This window comes from Poeciliopsis prolifica, unplaced genomic scaffold (genome assembly GCF_027474105.1).
Source record: "Poeciliopsis prolifica strain line A6 unplaced genomic scaffold, Auburn_PproV2 SCAFFOLD001, whole genome shotgun sequence".
NCBI classification, from domain to species: domain Eukaryota; kingdom Metazoa; phylum Chordata; class Actinopteri; order Cyprinodontiformes; family Poeciliidae; genus Poeciliopsis; species Poeciliopsis prolifica.
In genome coordinates this window covers 13058964-13079424 of record NW_026562376.1, presented here as the reverse complement: position 1 = coordinate 13079424, position 20461 = coordinate 13058964, and the positions used below count along the sequence as shown (strand labels likewise).

Genomic DNA, 20461 nt, shown 5'->3' with positions numbered 1-20461 from the left:
TGTAGTCAAAACCCGGAGAGGGTTGTGTAATATGGCTGCATAATATTAGAAAAACGTGCAATATGCTGTCGCATTTACCACATGACTTAAAACGCATAAACAAGTGCTTAACTAATTTGGGTTTAAGTCTTTCTGGTTTGGGCTCATTACAACATAGTCCATGTTGGGTACTCTAACCACCTACTGAAAATTTTATATAATTTTTCCATCTCATTATAATGAAAAAGCATTTTAATACCTGTAACAATTTGGCGGTTCAAAACAAGATGTAGGTTTTTAATGCCAAAACACCTTTATGCTCTTCTCAAACACTTCCTGCTCCATTAACTATCAACAATTGCCAAACGTATTGTAGAATTCAGATATATCAAAAATTCATGTTTTATATTGAAATATACACTATATAATTATGTCATATACTGACAGACGAAACAAACAACACACGACTATAGGATTTAATAGCTAATGTTGGAATAAAATAGAAATGTTTCGAAAACAATACAGAGAGACATGAAGCTCGTCTGTAATAGCTTGATTTGAATCCCAAACATTTTCTCAAGGATTCACTATCCTGATGCTATCTGTAGTTTTACTGTTTAACAAAACTACAGATAGCATCTGTGCTTTTGTTGTGTTATCTTATGTTAAAACAACAAGCGCTGTTATCATAAAACACATTATGATAACGCCACGTGGTGTAACAGCGGGATGCCAGATTTGTCAAAGGTATACCGAAAAATTCATCTTCTAAGTATTTCATTAAAAACTCAATTCTGTATATAAACTTTTGTTGTGGTTGTTTATTTACGTTACGCATTGGAACACGACGAAGGATTATTTAAGTCTTTCCCATTGTTCTAAAATGTATGAAATAAATGAATTAAAGTAAAATGTCAGCCACAAATGTAAACGCAAATGTAAACGTCAGCCAGGACAAACTAATAAAACAGTCTCTCATTGGTTCAATTATGGAGAACTGTTTCAGAAACAAACGCCGTATCTCGGGCCAGTGGCGCAATGGATAACGCGTCTGACTACGGATCAGAAGATTCTAGGTTCGACTCCTGGCTGGCTCGAAGTTACATTTTTCCTATTTTGAAATCAATCACTGATCATTGGTTACTTGCTGCGATGTATTTGTGAACCCAATTCAAACACAAAGATTACACCATATTGTAGCCACGGTAATTCAACAATCAAACTATCAAGATGATTCTTTAAACTTTTACAAAGTAAACTTCCTAATTAAATCCTAAATGTTTTTTTTTCCTCAGCTGAACGCATTAAATACAATTTTATGACATTCTCATTCTCAATAAATGATGCTACAGGTTTAGATCTATGGTTTGTGTTACAATTAAACCATTTCTAGGGGGCCCTACCTGCAGCTACTGAGTTTTCTTTGCCTCGATATCCCAGCCTTACAATTCTAGATCTCAGAGACGGTAGCATCAAAAAATTATATAGAGTGAACCCCTTTGAGCTTTTTATAAATTAGTCTGCGGCCAATTTATTCAAGAGGTTATTATAAGGGCTTAATTAGTAAAATGGCTGCAAGTTTGCTTATTTCATAACTTCATAACCAGTGACCTTTTCTCTGGTCTGTTTAACAACTACAGTCTCTGATAAACTCAGTCCTCCAGGACTGTAAGCAGAAACAGTGACTTTATACCTGTTGGGGAACATAGACTACATTTGCTTTGCATCGTCCCCACATGATGGCAATGATATAGGATCCAATTAAATTCTTGATTATGGGTTATGGCAAGTTGTTGTACAGTGTTTTAACATCTTGTTCAATGTGTCCTTTTTTTAACTTTGTGCCCCTGCCCCTCCAAAGGTCTCTGCATGGCCCTGTTCTGTCTCCCCTGGATTACTCCCAGGTGTGTCTCATCTCCTTGATTACCCTCTGTGTATATAATCCCACCTGTGTCCTTTATTCCTCGTTCATGTTGATGTGTTTTTTTTTCTTTTCTTCTTTTTAAGCTTTCCTCACCCAACGGTTTGGTTGGGTCCTTTTGTCATGAAATGTGGTGTGTGGCGGTGAGGAAAACGCAGCAGATTCAGGTTTAAGTGAGATGATGATGGTTTAATAATGAAAGTAATCCAGAAAAGTCAAAAAAAAAAAACAGGCAGCACAGCAGAGCGGAAGACTAGGGCTCATCACTGGTAGCAACAACGAATGGACAGATGCGACAGTACAGAATAGACACAGAGGCACAGAAAACTCAAAATAAATACATAGAAAAACAGATCCTGACAGAGATACAATGTCCCCAAGTCACTCTTCTACAAGCTGTTTTATAGGAGTTCAGAACCTTTTGTCATTGACTTTGCAACACATGCAACCCAAATGCATTGCGATACTAAGGAGGTTCATCTTTGCAAGTTTTGTATTTTAAGTCACAATGATATTTTATACTAGCTATATTGGCTCTGTGTTTCAAAAACTATTTGCCAAACAGCAGGTACTATACTGTCATGGGTAAAATTTTGCCCCATACACTGTTGACATAATTATTACTGTTTTATCACTCAATTCCTTTTGGACTTTAGCACTCTCAGGCAGCTATTTGTCTAATGTGGATAGGTGTGACCTACAGTTATATCAAGGTGAGCATATTTCTTTCTCCCAGGCAAAATGGTAAAAATAAACACCATACAGCACCAAAAAAAAATGAAGCAAATATTCTAAAATGCATTTCATGAGAACGTTATATTGCTCAATAACATGGCTAAGAAAAGGCAATAAATGTTGAAACAAGACCAACACAGAACAGGACAAACAGGTTTAAAAGTCATGATTAGGAGAAAAAAAAAATATCTGAAGACATATTTTGTTTTTAAAAGGTTGGGCAGTTGATTAAAGCGTAATCCTCTACAGAACAGATGGATAGATTTGTCACTGGTTTGTAAATGAACAGAGTCCCACCCATCATTTGAGTCAGATGGCAGCAACTGTCCCATATGGGACAGAGGTCGTCATCACTGCCACCATGTTTTATTGAGCTAACTTGTACAGACACTTTATGAGCACCTTTGCACTTTATTAAAATCTCTTTGACTAGCATTTACTGCTAAACTTTAAGTATATTTGCACATTAATTACCATTTGAAAACAGGATGTTTAAATTATTCACTGAATGTTTAAGTTTATCTCATTTGTTTAGCGTTTAATACCTAAGATATTTAAAGTTGTCCCCGATTTTTTATTTAAGCAAGGATAATGCTTGACGTTATCCTTGATGTTTATCATTATTGCCAATGTTATCAGATGTTTGTGAAGTTTTGTACATTTTTTTTATGTTTCATTATTCTTTTGCAAATATAAGCTTCGCTATAATCAATCCTTATGTGTTTCCTGATACTTTAATACATTTTATACATTTAAATATATAAGCAGGAAATATAGAAATATTATGACTAAAAATAATGTTTTCAATTTAATTAGTTATAGTGCAAAAATGATGTTAATGTGATTTTTTTTTCTGTTTGGTGTACAAAAAAAGAAAAAAAAATCAGTATTTAAGTTTTCAAAGAAGACACCTCGATTATAATACTTAAGTCGATTCATATTTATCTTCCCATTGGTTGTTGGACAAAAATTGCAATTAGTCAAACGACACCATTCACATATTTAAACTTACTGTTAGTTCTTGGTATTAATGTCAGGCTTTTATTGTCTTTCTTCCGCTTCCATATTTGCTTCAGAGGAAGCAAATATGACCTTATTGACTATTGACCTGATCGACTTTGATCTGTTGGTTGTGTGATGTCAGTCACGTGACAATTTGTGCAGGTAAATTGCACATATTCAGCTCTGAACCTCTCAGAGCCTCCCGTCAAGGTCCGCAGGAGGCGGTGGCTTTTCTTTGCTCCACTCTGCAGTCTGTGGCCTCGCAGTGAACTTCCAGATCATGAAGTTCCGTATTTTCCTGTTCGTTTTGTCCGTTCTGTTTTTAAGCGCCGCCGCGGATCTACAAGGTAAGACGCAGACTGTTTTCCTCTCTTCTTTGCTCCTCTCTTCAAGCCTGTACCGAGGGTACGATTAAAGGTTGCCTCCCTGTCGAGCTGTAGCAAGTCAAAAGTTGTGAAAGAAGTGATTTTGCACGCACAGTGTCATTTCACGGCAGCAGTGAACTTAATACTGATTTGATTTGATTTAACCTCTGTTCTGATTGTTGTCCGTTTTTACCTTTTGCCTACTGCCGCGGTGTGTCCAAGGGTGACAGATTACTTTATGACAGACACAGTTGCATGATTAGCGGCTTGGGGGAGCCCCTCTCATTGCGCAACAAACCTGATTACATAGACTTCATTCATATTTGTCAGTGTTAAGTTTATATAATCCTGCATATATTTAGATCAGCAAAAGCTATCTGGTCTAAAACAAACAAAAAAAAGGTAAAAAAAAAAAAAAGCGCCACAGGTGTAGATTTGAAATTTAAAAAATCAGAAGGTCTGCAGAAAAATCATGCAAATTAACCACACACCATAAACCAGACATTTTACCATTTGATTTGACTGATTTGAAGTCCTTTGTTTTTATTTATTTATTTAATTTTGGGGATGAAGTTGTGACAGTAGAACTAGTAACGTCTGTCCTGAGCATAAACAACTTTTAGTCCGAAAGGGACCTCAAATTTCATGCTTCTATTTACATTTGTCACAGATGATCCTCCCAACTGGATGGATTGTTACAGAGAGGTTGCTCACCACAGAGCATTTTTCAAAATCCCTCTTCTGAGTGCTGGTTAGTTACTCCACTCAGATAGCAGTGTTACAAAGAACATAAGGTAGTCGTTGTTTTTGTTGTTGTTATTTGTTTTATTGCCTCGTGCTTTACACGGACATGCCGGTTAAACTGTAAATAAAAAATAAAACAATACATCAATATTTAGTAACAACGAGAACTAATCTCCGACAGCTTACAACATTGATGTAACTCACCACGTTGGGCAACACTCAAAAACGTCGATTAAATATCCGTTTGTAGTCAATAATACCGTTAGCTGCGGCTAACGGCGATCTCTGTGCCGTTACTTTTTCTGCCGTAAGTTTCTTCTCTCCCTTAACTGACGCGAAGCCACTACAGCGCCCTCTAACGGAACGGAGAAGGAGTGAATCCAACATCCCGGCCCCGATGAACTCTACAGATGTTCATCTCAGAAAATTGGTGAACGACAAGTTAAACTTAACAACTGTATATGACTATGTAATATCCACTTCGCAATAACAAACTTTTCTGAAAGGAAGTTTTTTTTTTTTTAAAGACTACTTGTTACAGTAATCATAAACATAAGATAGAGTGAAAATTATCTTTAACATATAGAAAACTCAAACACTCTGAAGGTAAGTAAATCTACTTGTCCATATTTCCTTCTAACAAACACAACTTGTGTATTGGACGGGTATAAATGCCTCTCTGAGTCTTCACTTGCACTGATCTCACCAAACCATCAGCTCCGATGTTGACATCAGTAACCAAACCAAGAGGCCACTGATTGCGAGGAGCGCATTCGTGCAGAATCAGCACAAGATCTCCGATTTGATAGTTTCTGGAATGGTGGTTCCACTTCTGCCGTTGTTGCAGGCTGGGTAGGTACTCCTTTACCCACCGAACCCAGAAAATGTATGCCAAGTACTGGATTTGGCGCCAGCGTCGACGATACAGATCTTGCTTTACAAAATGACCAGGAGGCAGAGCACACTCTGATCTCAGCAGAAGCAAGTCATTGGGGGTCAAAGGTTTGTTAGTGGTCTCCCATTGACGATGTTTTCAATGATACAGAATAGTGTCATTAGTCCTTCATCATCCAGAGTCTGTTGTCCTGCAATGCTCATGAGAATTGAGCGCACAGAACGAATTTGTCTCTCCCATACACCCCCCATATGCGAGGCGGCGGGAGGATTAAACTTCCATTGAGTTTCTCGCTGGAGTAGATGATCCTCGATCCTCTGCTGGTTCCATCCTTCCAGAGCCTTCCGCAGTTCATGACGAGCACCAACAAAGTTCGTCCCATTGTCCGAACGTATCAGTTGGGGTGTCCCACGACGAGCCATGAATCGCTGAAGAGCGTTGATAAATGATTCTGTGTCCAAGCTGTGTGCCACCTCCAAGTGGACAGCTCTGGTAGTTAGGCAAGTGAATAGACATCCATATCTCTTCACCTCACTCCGTACTCTTTTGATGGTAATGGGTCCAAAGTAATCAATTCCGACGTGAGCGAAAGGCGGCTTACATGGAGTCACACGATCAAGGGGCAAATCAGCCATGTACTGAGTACTGATTGGAGCCTTTTGTCTTTTGCAAGGTACACACTGTGCTAGGACTTGCTTCACAGATGCGCGGCCTCTGACAATCCAAAAGAATTGTCTGATATCAGCAAGCACCCTTTCAACTCCGAATGACCTGTGAGCTTGTGAAATGCCAAATGATAAGTTTGGTAATATGGTGGTTTTGAGGCAAAATTGCAGGGTGTTTTTCCGCTTCAGTTATTGGAGCATTGGTGAGTCTTCCTCCGACACGGAGTAATCCATCACTGAGTCGTACTGGAGCTAACTTCTTGATGCTTTCTCCTTTCATTGGACCAGTCAAGTGGATGCACTGAGCGTATTCAATGATGGAAATCTCTGCCAGTTTCATTTCATTTGGTGTTATTGGATCACTTAGCTTGAGTTCATACTTCTTCAGAAGGATATTCTTAGCTCGTAGGATCAGTACAATAGCTCGTTTGAGTTTGTACCAGGAGGAATACCTCTGAATGAAACAGTCAATTGCTGATTGAATGGTGAGCTTAGAAGACATTGCATATGTCTGACTTGACTTTACCTCTGCTTCCGGAGGTAAGCTTCCTAGATCAGGCTGGCAAGGCCATAATTCTTCTTCTTGCCACAGGAAGGCAGGGCCTTTGAGCCAACGCTCACTGTTTGTAAGTTCCTCAGCAGATAGTCCCCTTGAAACATCATCTGCAGGGTTTAGTTCTGTGCAAACATGTTCCATTGTGAGGCTTGTGAGACTTCACGGATTTGTGAAACTCTATTTGCAACAAAGGTTTGGTACCGTTTCTCTTCGTTTCTGATGTAATGTAGGACAATAGTGCTGTCTGTCCAGAAGACAGAATCTAGAAGGGGTAGCTCAAAGCTTTGATGGATTTGTTGATCAAGCTGTACTGCTACTACAGCGGCTGCCAGTTCTAATCTTGGAATAGTGCTTGGTTTAACAGGAGCCAACCTATTCCTAGAGAGAACGATATTACAGTAGATGTTATCGTTGCTTACAACCCTAAGGTAGCTAACAGCACCATAACCTAACTCTGAAGCATCACAGAAGTGATGAAGTTGCATGGTGACTGAAGCTGCAGTGAAACCTTCAGGTCTGAGACATCGGGGCACCCGCAGTCTGCAGAGTTTTGGTAGGTCATCTAACCACCGGCCCCATTGCTCAGCAATGTCATTTGGGATAGCTTCATCCCAACTTAGCTTCAAGCGACATAGCGCCTGGAACAGTGCCTTTCCCCGTAAAATCAATGGGCCAACTAACCCCAGGGGATCATAAACTGAGCTTATTGTGCTTAGCATGCCTCTTTTTGTGTTGGGTTTGTTCCTGACCTTGATGATGAAGGTGATGCAGTCATCTGCTATGTCCCAAAACACTCCCAGAGCTCTCTCCAAAGACGAATCTCCATCCAGGTCCAACAATGGTAGTTGATTTGCATGCTCCTCAGGCGGGATAGACTGTAGAACCTCAGTTGAATTGCTAGTCCATTTTGTCAGGCGAAACCCACCATGCATGAGTAGGTCGATCAGCTGTGCCGCTAGACGGATGGCCTGTTGAGGTGAGTCTGAGGATTTCAGGCAATCATCTACGTAGAAGTTTCTTTCTACAGTGGAGATGGTATCTGCATCGTACAGATGTGCGTGATCTGATGCACACTTCTTTAATGCAAAACTTGCTGCACTTGGAGACCACACTCCACCAAAAAGGTGGGATGTCATCCGGTAAGTAACTACCTCATTATTAGGATTGTGGTCCTTCCACCAGAGGAATCTTAGCACATTTCTGTGTTCTGGAGTTACATGTATCTGATTGAACATGCCCTCAATGTCTACCATTACAGCAACTGGACCTTGTCGGAAACGGATCAACACGTTTATTAATTTGTTTGTTAGATCTGGGCCCTGATGGACGACATCATTGAGAGATACTCCGTCATACTTTGCTGCGCAGTCAAAAACGACTCGCACCTTTTCAGGCTTGCGAGGATGAGTTACTGCGTGATGTGGGAGGTACCAAACTTTGCCCTCATTGTGATCAGGCGACAAAGCTGGGACTTCTTCTGCATATCTTTATCAATAGTTGACTTCATTGCTTTAACATACTTGTCTTTCAGGTTTGGGTCCTTTGTTAATCTGCGTTCCAGTAGTTGTAGTCTCCGTGTCGCTAAGTTGATATTGTTAGGCAGTGTCACTGCTTTGTTCTTAAAAGGTATGTCTAAGTTATAATGTGAGCCATCTTTGGTAACTGAGTTTTCCACAGTTTAATCACCTTGTGGTCATTTATTGACAGATTGTTCTCTGGAGCAGGGTCGTCAATTTTCCAAAACCTTTCCACCTGTTTTGTAGATTTTGATCTGACTTGAGGAAGTAAGTCTTAACCTTCCTAACTTCTTTGTGATCAATGGGACCATTGATGGCCCAGCCGAGTACTGTTCTGCTAGCGTAAGGGTCATTATCACCTCCTACGCGGTACTCTTCAGCTCTAAGGAGACGAGGAGCATCTTGTCCAATGACAAGGTGCACATCGTTGGACTTGATGCTGGGAATAGGGATATCTGCTAGGTGATCCCACCTGGCTGCCTCGTCTGGTGTCGCAAGACAGCTAAGTCCAATGTTTAATTTCTTAAGTGTTCTCACACCATTAAGTGTGTAGGTGCTGCCATCATGCAGAGTCAATCTCAAGATCCACACTTTGAGTGAATAAGCCTTCTTGGCTTCCTCCTACCGTGTCAAGGTCTAATCTTGCAGGCTTGCCTTTGACCTTTAGCTTCTTGGTCAGCTCTTCTGACACTAAACTGGTATTGGCGCTAGGATCGAGTAATGCATATGTAACAGAACTGATGTTTGTAGCTTTACCCCTAACGACCACAGGAACTATAGGTAAACAAACTTTACCATTTGCAGCTCCAGCGAATCCACATGTGACATTAGGTGATCTGCTAGGTTGCGTTCTTTGGGTAGTTTTAGTGTCATCAGTGCTGTCCTGGCCTGCTGCTGTCTCCTGTCTGTTAGTGTGGTTAGGATGCAGCCATTTGTTGTGTTTCTGTCCACAGCCAGGCACGTTGCACACCCAGTTGCGCGTGCAAATCTCAGCACTGTGTCCAATCATGAAACAGTTTTGACACAGGTTTTTTTCTTGAACAAACACCAGGCGCTCTGGCACCGTTAGTGATCGGAAGCCTGGGCACTGGTTTAAGAAATGCTGTTCTGAGCATTTAAGACATTTTAAATAAGCTGGCTGTTTGGTGCGTACAGACTTACTTTCACAGACTGCAGCAGCTTTGACAGTGGTGGGGTAGCTTTGACGATGTTTCTTTGAGACTTTGGTAGGTGATGTAAAGTTGTTTGGTTTCTCATATTTCTTGAAGCCAATTAGCCCACCAAAGACTGGATCAGATCTCTTTTCAGCTTCTGTCTCCACAAAGTTCACGATGTCATTAAGTTTCGGTAGACGTCCTTCCTTTGTGATGTCGTAGTTTTTATTTAGCCACTTGGCCCTGAGATCTGATGGTAGCTTGCTAATTATCTCAAATAATGTGCGGCGGCCGCTGAGCTCTTCCTCACATTTCATGGCAGCAAGCGTGTCTTTACAGCCTCTCAGCAGGTCTGCGAAGTCTCTGAGTTGCAGATTGTCTCTTATCTTTTTAAAGTTCAAAGCCTTTTCAACCTAAGCTTGAGAAATGGAATGAGGATTTCCAAATCTTGATTTTAGTCGGTCTAGTGCTTCTTTGAAACCTGCGTTGGGATCAGAATTGTACAGACAGTGACTAATAGCATCTCGAGCCTTCCCTTCTGTGTACTGGTGCAGACGAGTTAACTTTTCTTCAGCAGAAATAGACTCTTTGTCCACCATAGTGGTGAAAAGCCTCATGAACTTCCAATACTGAAGGGGTTCACCGTCAAACTTGATTAGAGTTGGTGGGGAGCCTGAGAGTGTCAACTTGTGCTTGATAATGCTGCCTTGAGAACTCTAGCAGTTGTGAAATCGAATCATCTGCCATCTGGAATGGCGAGGGTTGTTGTGTCGTAGGAATTTTGCCAATTTTCGGCGTAGAATGGAGATCTGCTGTGAAGGCTTGCATCTTTTGCTGATTGTGTTGCATCTGTGCATCCAGCTCAGCTTTGTGATGTAGTCGCTGAAGTTCCAACTCAAATTCCTCTTTGTTACGTCTAAGCAACAGCTCAAAGTTCCTTCTCTTTCTTTTCTTAGGGCTTGGATTTTCTCTAGTTCTGCTGCTGCGGAATCTTCATCATTTATATCAGCTGGAGGCTCGCTGAACATGGCTTGTGTAGTAACATCTAGCTCATCATCAACATATGAATGCACACTAGCTCCATCTTCTTCTTTTTCTTGCAGCCAGGCTAGAGCTTCATGACGCACATCGTGAACGTTCATTATAATAAGTCTCTCATAAGCATCAGACTCTTCTCTGTCGATGTCATCAGTGAGCCGAGAATGATAACATTTATGTACCTCCTGAAGATGTGCAAGGGCTAAGTCGAGGCTCTCTAGCACTGACTTCAATTCTTCTGGCTTGTTTTCTCTAATTTTTTGTTCGCTGACGTCATCATCTTAGTTACGGCTGCTTTAGCTTGTCCTCTCTTCCTCTTTAGCGCAGCAATGTCTATTTCTCCCGCGGATTCTTTAGTTTCAGACATGATGCCGCCGTGTTTAACTTAATGTTACAAAGAACATAAGGTAGTCGTTGTTTTTGTTGTTGTTATTTGTTTTATTGCCTCGTGCTTTACACGGACATGCCGGTTAAACTGTAAATAAAAAATAAAACAATATCAATATTTAGTAACAACGAGAACTAATCTCCGACAGCTTACAACATTGATGTAACTCACCACGTTGGGCAACACTCAAAAACGTCGATTAAATATCCGTTTGTAGTCAATAATACCGTTAGCTAACGGCGATCGATCTCTGTGCCGTTACTTTTTCTGCCGTAAGTTTCTTCTCTCCCTTAACTGACGCGAAGCCACTACAGCGCCCTCTAACGGAACGGAGAAGGAGTGAATCCAACAAGCAGTTTACCTGACCTCCTCCTAAATAAATTAAGATGTGAACTTATATTTAAGGTGGAAACTTCTATTTTTCTACACTTGCTATCACATTTGGATGCATTCCCAAACTGCCTTGTTATCACCCCTTTTTTCTATTTTCCTGAACAGTGTTTTGCATATTTCACTATTCCAGACATGGAATAACTGTCAGTTTCAACAGAAACATGGGGATCTCCTGTAAAAAATGATGATGTCTGTTCTTTAAATATGATAAAAGGAAACAACCAGAAATCTAAGGATTAATTTGAAAAGCAAAATTGTAATAAACTATTAAATAATGACTCGGATTTTTGATTATTATTTTTTTTAAATCCTAACAGCACCCGAGGTCCAAACCAGGCTTGGCAGACTGAAAGGTCAGTATGTGAGCGTAAAGGGGAAGGAGACCGGTGTCCACGCCTTTCTGGGCGTCCCCTTTGCCAAGCCTCCTGTCGGGCCCACCCTGAGACTGGCCGCACCTCAGCCTGCAGAGGGATGGCAAGGACTGAGAGACGCCACAAAGCAACCCAACATGTAGGACACATGTTTCTATTTAGGAACCTCTAGACTTGCAAGGTCTGTCATAGTGATTATTGAGAAAATGTATATTTTGCAGGTGCATTCAAGATATGGACTTTGTCAGCCGTTTGCTTGAAAAACTCGATGGAATGAAAATAGAAATCCCAGATATTTCTGAAGACTGTCTGTACCTCAACATTTACACCCCTGCAAACAGAGCTCCTGATGCCAGGCTCCCTGTAAGAAACCTTTGGTCTGGCGTGCATGTGTCTGTGGTTAGGTCATTAAGAATCGGCTTCAAATTGGTTGAGATAAACGTGAAGAGGTGGGCAAACAAGTGACTGGATTAAGTTTTACTTTTCTACTCCAGAGTTTTAATATTGTTAAAGACATTCCACCTAGATAGTATAAAAATTTAAAAACTAGATAACTTTTCCAACTGCCTTGAATCACAAAACTGGATTTAAATATTTCCATATATTGTATATATCCAGGTCATGGTGTGGATCCATGGTGGAGGCTTTGCCATTGGGTCTGCTTCAATGTTTGATGGTTCTGCTCTGGCTGCCTACCAAGATGTGGTTGTGGTTCTGATCCAGTATCGACTGGGCCTTCTGGGCTTTTTCAGGTAAATGCATATTTAAAACATGAGACCGCATGAAATTATTATTCCTTGCTACTTTTGCTTTGATCAAAGCACATTCTGCCACATTGTGTTTAATGCAGCACTGGAGATGAGCATGTGTCTGGGAACTTTGGTCTTTTGGACCAGATTCAAGCCCTGAAGTGGGTCAAGGAGCACATTCACAACTTTGGCGGAAAACAGGATTTGGTCACCATATTTGGGGAGTCTGCAGGTGGAGTTAGCGTGTCCCTTCTGGTACGAAATCATCTGGAGAGAAAATGTTGTTTTTGCAAACAAATCCTTGTTTTAATGGTAGAGCAATTTACATCCTCAGCTCCTGTCTCCGTTGTCTCATGGTCTGTTTCAACATGCCATTGCTGAGAGTGGCACAGCTTCAATGGATGCAGTTTTTACGTATTATCCTGTTCCAGCAATGCAGGTTAGTTGTTAGTTTTTACAGGAAAACCAAGTGTCAATATGCATTGTATAAAAGGATAATATCTCTTTTTCTCCCCTTCACTGTCTGATACTAAATGAAACCTTTTTTTTTTTTGGTTTTAGCTCAATTGAAATGACCAAAATAGCTTTTGTTTGCTAAATAATAATAAGAATGTAGAATCCTTCTACAATCATCTCCATAGGTTTCAGATCAGTTCCCAGAACAAAATCAGCCTTCTTTATTAGTTGAACTTTTTTTTAAAAGCACTGGCTCTGATAATGCTACCCCAACAGATAATGGAAGAACATTTCACAAATAACAGAACTGTAGAAATGTGCATAATCTTTCTGTAAATACCAAAGAAACTAAATTTACTTCAATCAAACAGTTCTTCCAAATGGATTCTGACCCTGAACATACCGCCAGGTTAGTTCAAAAGCAGCTTAGGGTCATCTGAGTAAATGTTTTGACGCTGATCTCGCAAAGCACTGATCTCACCGTCATAGAAACGTGTAGTGATTGACCAGCGATATTGCATATTAAACAGCTGTGCCAAATGTTCAGGAAATGCATAACAACTTCAGACTTTGAAGAAGTTGAGAAAAAAATTAACAAATGACATTTTGTTCATTCAGTGGAGAGGCAGTGTGTTTTTATTGTTTTTTGTATGTGAATATTGGGTTTTTAACAGAAATATCAGTTGATCACATGATGTGTTGTTGATGACAAACTAAAGTGCATCTTTCCTCAGGCTGCTGCCAATGCATCGGGCTGTAGCCTCGAAAGCTCAGAGAAGATTGCTAAATGCATGAGGAACCTTGGTATTGATACCATATTGACATTGGGGAAGGTGAGATGTTGGTGAAAACAGTAAAACCTTTCTATGGTTATAGAATCTTTGTTTTGTTTTTTTTTTTCTTCAGATAATCTTTTCTACACATTTTATTCTCTCAAGGATCCAAATTTGAGATTTTCTGTAAATATTGATGGGCACTTCCTGACCAAACCTGCGCATGAGCTGCTCCAGAAGGATGAACTCCTCACTCTACCTTTCATGACTGGTGTTAATAATCATGAAGGGGGATTTATCATTCCTAATGTAAGTTATAAGATGTTGGTCATATTTTAGATCACTAACAAGGATTTCTTTAGTGTTGGAATCACAAAGGCCTCAAGTGCTTAAGTTTTGTTTTATTTCTTTAGGAACTTTCTCCTGCAAACTGGACAGAAGGAATGGACCGAGAGCAGGTGGCAAACATGATGCTTTTCTTCTACCCACTGGTGAGACTCTCATTGTCTTATATTTCAATGGCATATTTAGTTTACATTATCAAAGGTTTCTGACACACTTTCCTGCTCTTTTCAGCCTGAAGATGAACCTGTCAGAGAGTTCATTTTGAACAAATATATTGGAGGTGGTGAAGACCGCATCAGAAACAGAGACGGAATGACTGAGCTGATTGGAGATTTATTTTTTAACATTCCAGTCATTAAGACAGCAAATGCGCATAGAGGTATTTTCTTTAAGGCAAATACAAATGAACCCAGTATGGGACACTTAATATAGTTGAAGTTGTTTTGTTTGTTTTTGTTTTCTTTCAAAACAAATATCACACCAAATTATGCCCCACCAGATGCGGGCGCCGCTGTGTACTTGTATGAGTATCAGCACGCTCCCAAGTTCCTTCAGAAAAAAAGGCCCAGCTTTGTTAAAAGTGACCATGCAGATGAGATCTTCTCTGTGCTTGGATTCTGCTTCACAACGACCCATGTGAAGCTAACTGGTAAGTTCAACTGAGCCTCCGTAGAGAATGTGTCAGCCTCAGAAAGACTGGTGTGGTCGTCTAATATAAAATGCACACAAACTTATCTTGAACATATCCATGCATAGAAAGACATAAAGTATTTTACTATTCTAACAAATGGTGTTGAAAAATCCTCATGTTTCTGTTCTACAGATTTAATTTTTAAGATTGTTTAAATGTAATGAATATGAATTTCAGAAAAGATGTTCATGTGCATTTAAATGCATGGGGATGCCATTTATTTGTTTTTTTACTATGTAAGACCTTAAATGAATACATTACACCAGACAGAGACATTCGAGTGATATTTAATTTTGAAAGGGTTTCTTCCATCAAAAGTAGAAATGAAAGGGCTTAAAAGAATAACAGTAATCTTTTCAGTCTTTGTGTGGCATAACGTATTCTGATAAACCCTGGTTTTCACGGAAGAGCTGCAAAGAGAAGAAAAAACATGCACTTTGACATGAAGTAAAGACATTTTTTAAAAATTGCTTATAGTTTAGTTTTAAGTTCCAAGAAAGGAAAAGCCAAATGTCCAACAGCTTTCCAGCATCAGACTTCCTCACTAGACAGCATCTGTGAAGTCAATGGCTGAGGGCCAGAAGGCAGAGAGAACCTAAGGAACTGAAAACTGGTCCAAAATATTGCTTTTGACTGACCTCTGGTGAACAGTCTGTATATTTATATTTACAATCTATTACAGAAATTTGTGGAGTTTGCCATTTATAAGAACAACAAAATATTTGAAGCGCCAAACGGTTTCACTGGTTCATTGTCAATTTAGATCCATGCCCTGAAGAGGAAAACGTGTTGAGCAAGATCATGATGAGCTACTGGGGCAACTTTGCTCGCACAGGGTAAGAGTGACTGTTTACTAAAAGGGTAGAATGCACAGATCATGGAAAGTTTAAGATGTTATTTGTTTGTAGGTCCCCCAATGGAAATGGCCTTGTCAACTGGCCTAAATATGGAGCAGAAGAAAAGTATCTGTCTATTGATTTAAAGGAGCAGGTACCAGTGCAGTCACTTCGGAAGGACCGGTTCATCTTTATGACTCAGACTCTGCAAAAAAAGATACAGCAGCATAGAAAGGATGTGGAGAACAATAAATGTATACCTTTATCTTTTATTCTTCTTTGTGTATAATCTGAGATTTTATGATCAAACAATAATTAAAGCAAAAGTGTTAAATCATAATTCTGATTAATTTCCTAAATCCTAACAGCACCTGAGGTCCAAACAAAGCTTGGCAGACTGAAAGGTCAGTATGTGAGTGTGAAGGGGAAGGAGAACGGTGTCCACGTCTTCTTGGGCGTCCCCTTTGCTAAGCCTCCGCTTGGCTCCACCCTGAGACTGGCCGCACCTCAGCCTGCAGAGGGATGGCAGGGACTGAGGGACGCCACAAAGCAACCCAACATGTATGTACTTTTCTTTTAGGATCCACTAGACCTGGATGTTCTGTGCAGTTCTTATTTACCAGAATTTCCTTTTTTTTCATAGGTGCATTCAAAATATGGACTTCCTTAACGAGCTGCTTGAAAAACTGAAAGGCTTAATAGTAGAAATCCCAGATATTTCTGAAGACTGTCTGTACCTCAACATTTACACCCCTGCAAACAGAGCTCCTGATGCCAGGCTCCCTGTAAGAAACCTTTGCTTAAACTTCAAACATTTAATTCAAAAGTCTCAAGTTTCAGATTCTGAGGAACATGAATGGAGCATGTTTTAAAGTTGGTTTGGGTTAAAGAAAAGGAATTTTTGTTCTGCTCTAAACTGTGATGTGGCTTCACCCCATTTATCTAAACAACATGCATATTGGTGGTTCCAACCTCCTCAGTTGTAGACTTTGTAAAGATCTTAATAAGTACAATGAAAATAATATTTTCATATTGAAGACATTCTTATAAAACCTGTCAGTAGAAAGAGACTTGAAGCACTCTAATATTTTCAGGCAAATGGCCTTTATATGGCCATATGTTGGTGACCTTAAGGTCAAACACTCATAGGTTATGGAGCAGGAAAAATTATCCAGAGCACATCAGCAATCCCACCTATGAATGACCCAAAAGTAAGAAGGTTTGGGAGTGGCATAGTCAAAGCACAGACTTCCGTAATAGATTTTCCATGAAATGACCATGTCATGTTTCTAGTCATGAGAAAGGCTAAAGGTGGCAACACCAGATTTTAGGTTGACTGAGGAAGTTCCCTTCTTACCAAGGCTACAATAGCTTCTTTATTAACTACTCTTTGTATTTAGAAAAGTTTGTTGTTTTATGTTTTGTAACATTTAAGCAGAAGGAAAAACAGAATAAATCTGTATAGAGCAAAACACTGTTTGAATTGCTGAAATATGTCACCGTTTTAATTGTTTTCTGCTTTGAGATATATCTGCTTATGCTCTGGAATATTAAAAATTGGCAAATTGCCCAACAAATGAGTTTGACTTCTTTCTCAGGTCATGGTGTGGATCCACGGTGGAGGCTTTATTCTTGGATCCGCATCAGGGTATGATGGTTCTGCTCTGGCTGCATACCAGGATGTTGTTGTGGTTCTGATCCAGTATCGATTGGGAGCTCTGGGCTTTCTCAGGTAAATGCGTTACTGAAGCATGATTGGAACACACCAGGATTGCATTTAAGAAACACTTTATTTTATACAGCACTGGAGATGAACATTTGCCAGGAAACTTTGGCCTTTTGGACCAGATCCAAGCCCTGAAGTGGGTTAAGGAGAACATTCACAGCTTTGGAGGAAACCCAGATTTGGTCACCGTATTTGGAGAGTCTGCTGGTGGTGTTAGTGTTTCACTCCTGGTATGAAGTCATCTGAAAACATTTCTTTTTGTCATTGCCAACATCAACACACTTTCTAATTTGCTCTACCATTTAAATCTTCAGCTTCTGTCTCCACTGTCTGATGGTCTGATCCACCGAGCCATTGCAGAGAGTGGTACAGCTGCAATGGATGTCCTTGTTACTGATGATCCTGTCCCAGCTATGCAGGTTAGATTTTGTGTTGTTGCTTTAGTTGTGTATTATGATTTAATTTCTTGATTCCAAAGAAATGAGTGTATCTTTCTTCAGGCAGTTGCAAACGCATCAGGATGTAGCCTCGAGAGCACAGAGAAGATTGCTGAATGCATGAGGAACCTGGACAGTGACACTATTCTGGCATTAGGGAAGGTGAGATGCTAGGAGAAAAAGAAAATCTTCAGTTTCTACAGGTTTTTTCATAACCTCCACACTTTTTTTTTTTAACACATTTTGTGCTCTCAAGGACCAAAGTTTAAGATATCCTGTAAATGTTGATGGCCACTTCCTGACTGAGCCCGTGCCTGAACTGTTCCAGAAGCACAAACTCCTCACTGTGCCATTTATGACTGGCATTAATAATCATGAAGGAGGTTTTGTTCTTTCTGATGTAAGTTTTCAATGTTTATGGGCATTTCAGACCACTAATTTTATTTTATTTTTTTTTAAATTATGCTAATTCTAAGTCTTGTTTTCTGTAGCACTACGCTCCACCAAACTGGACAGAAGGAATGGATCAAGAGCTGGTCCGAAACACCCTGTTTGTCTTTTACCCCCTTGTAAGATTCTTGTTGTCTGTTGTGGTAACTTGCAAATATACTTAAGCCCCTTCATTAAAAAAAAAATCTATTTTAATGAGTTTTAATGCTCTTCAGTGACCTGACATAGCTGAGACATAGCCAGACACAATATGATTCTGGTAGTAGCAGAATCATATTGTGAGGAAGCTGTTCAGAGAAGCTGTTCAGATCGATTGAGCTAAATTCATGATATTTCTAGAAGATATCTTGTTAGAAGCCGCCGATGACTTGAAATTGTGGCAGAGGTGCAAGGAGAACAATGACCAGGTTTAGATCAAAACAAATTGCCATGTTGGAATTTGGGTTTTAAATTAGCAAAGCTGGTAATTTAGACTCTAGATTGGTACACATTCCATGCACTGTTTTCCTTCTCCAATTATGTACTGCTTTGTGGGAGGTGATCATGTAAATGACAATGAAACATGCATACAATTTGTTGTTTTATAACATAAAGAAATATTAGGGATGTGAATACTTTGGCATTTTTTTTTCTTCGCACAATCAGCTTTTTTTAATAAATTGTTTTCCTTTCAGCCTGAGCAGGCCGTCATCAGAGACTTGATTGTTAAGGAATACACCGGATCTGGTGAAGACCGCATCCGAAACAGAGACGGATATACGGAGCTGCTCGGAGATTTCTTTTTTACTATTCCAGCCATTAAAACGGCAAATGCTCACAGAGGTATTTATTCATGCGAGGCTGTTAGAATCTGTTCACAGATTATCTTCTATTGTTGTATTTCCCAAACATTGACACTTGCATGTACCACTACCAGATGCAGGCGCCGATGTGTTCTTGTATGAGTATCACCACGCTTCCACAATTCTGCAGAAAATAAGGCCGAGCTTTGTTAAATGTGACCATTCGGATGAAATCTTAACGGTGCTGGGATTTTGTTTCACAACTACCCATGTAAAATTAGCTGGTAAGTGCATCAAACTTACCCCCAGATATTTAATATATTTGTGCATTTTTACCTAATGACTCTAATTACCAACGTTTACTAATTAATTTAGATGCATGTCCCAAAGAGGAGGAAAAGTTTAGCAGAATCATGATGAACTACTGGGGCAACTTCGCTCGCACAGGGTAAGAATGACTGATTATTCAAAATACAAAGTACACACAGATAATACAATGTGTAAAACCTTGTTTGCTTGTAGGTTACCTAATGGCGATGGCCTTGTCAAGTGGCCCAAGTATGGAGCGGAGGAAAGGTACATGTCTCTCGATTTGAAAGAGCAGGTGTCTGGTCAGTCCCTCAAGAAGGACCGGTTCATCTTTGTGACCCAAACTCTGCCAGAGAAGATCAAGAAGTTTCAGGAGAACGTGCAGCACAGCGAGCTGTAGTACATCATGATATGGAAGTTGCCTCTAACCCCCTCCTGTTGTTAAATTTAAATAGCTTATTTTTGATATGAAGAAAGAAAGTAGTCTTATGTTGGAAGACATTGTTGACATCTTTGAACACCTGTTAGCCTTGCCAATGTTTGAGTAAGAAATTTTCTTTTTACATACATTACTTCAGAGGATCTGCAAGATAGTTAGGAAACAATATTCAAAATCTATATCAAAGCATTTCTTTGTTGAAAGAGGGAGTAAATGACATAATAAAGAGTCTCTTCCAAGGAGAGTGAATAAGTGGGGAAAAATGCATTTCTGTTCTTCTTAAATCTGAAATTAAAAAAAAAAAAAATGTGAGATTTCTTTTGTGATATATATGACAAATACAAATGTTAGAAATGAGTATGCAAAAATTACAATAATAGAAAAAATAAATAAATAGAAGAGTCCAGTGTGGTACAGAAATTTTGAATAAAGATGGTTAATTTTTGCATAAACTAGCAGTAATAAAGTACTCCAGAAACAGCTCTCCAGGACAGTAGGAGGCAGCAGCAGTTCTTGTTACTTTGCTACTGCCTTCACTACTGTCAGATTTTACGTCTGGACCTACATAAAACAAGTTGGCTGTCTTCTGTTTGTTGTTTTTCTTGGCATTACTGCAGATTTGCAAGGTAAGTCATGCACAAGCTGTTGATCTGCTTGTGTCAAATATGTTAAACTTACTTTTAATGAAATGTTTCACTCTTCAAGTGGAAGTAGGAAAGAATGCTCTATCGATTTTACTTGATCT

The 20461-nt window shown here is 39.7% G+C and overlaps 1 protein-coding gene and 1 non-coding gene across 2 annotated transcripts; both read left to right on the top strand.

Moving 5' to 3' along the window:
- Positions 1-1003: 1003 nt before the first annotated feature.
- Positions 1004-1076, top strand: trnar-acg (transfer RNA arginine (anticodon ACG)). Its single transcript has one exon. It is a non-coding gene; the product is annotated as a tRNA-Arg (tRNA).
- Positions 1077-3813: 2737 nt separating this feature from the next.
- On the top strand, positions 3814-20290 carry ces2b (carboxylesterase 2b). Its single transcript, XM_055037966.1, has 25 exons — positions 3814-3984; positions 11670-11862; positions 11945-12086; positions 12342-12475; positions 12574-12727; positions 12807-12911; positions 13663-13761; positions 13867-14010; positions 14115-14192; positions 14278-14425; positions 14546-14695; positions 15501-15573; positions 15646-15827; positions 15942-16134; positions 16217-16358; positions 17172-17305; positions 17376-17529; positions 17614-17718; positions 17800-17898; positions 17993-18136; positions 18228-18305; positions 18861-19008; positions 19103-19252; positions 19344-19416; positions 19491-20290. Exons 1-25 carry the CDS (start codon positions 3918-3920, stop codon positions 19675-19677), a joined length of 3276 nt encoding a protein of 1091 aa, XP_054893941.1. The 5' UTR covers positions 3814-3917; the 3' UTR covers positions 19678-20290.
- Positions 20291-20461: the final 171 nt, after the last annotated feature.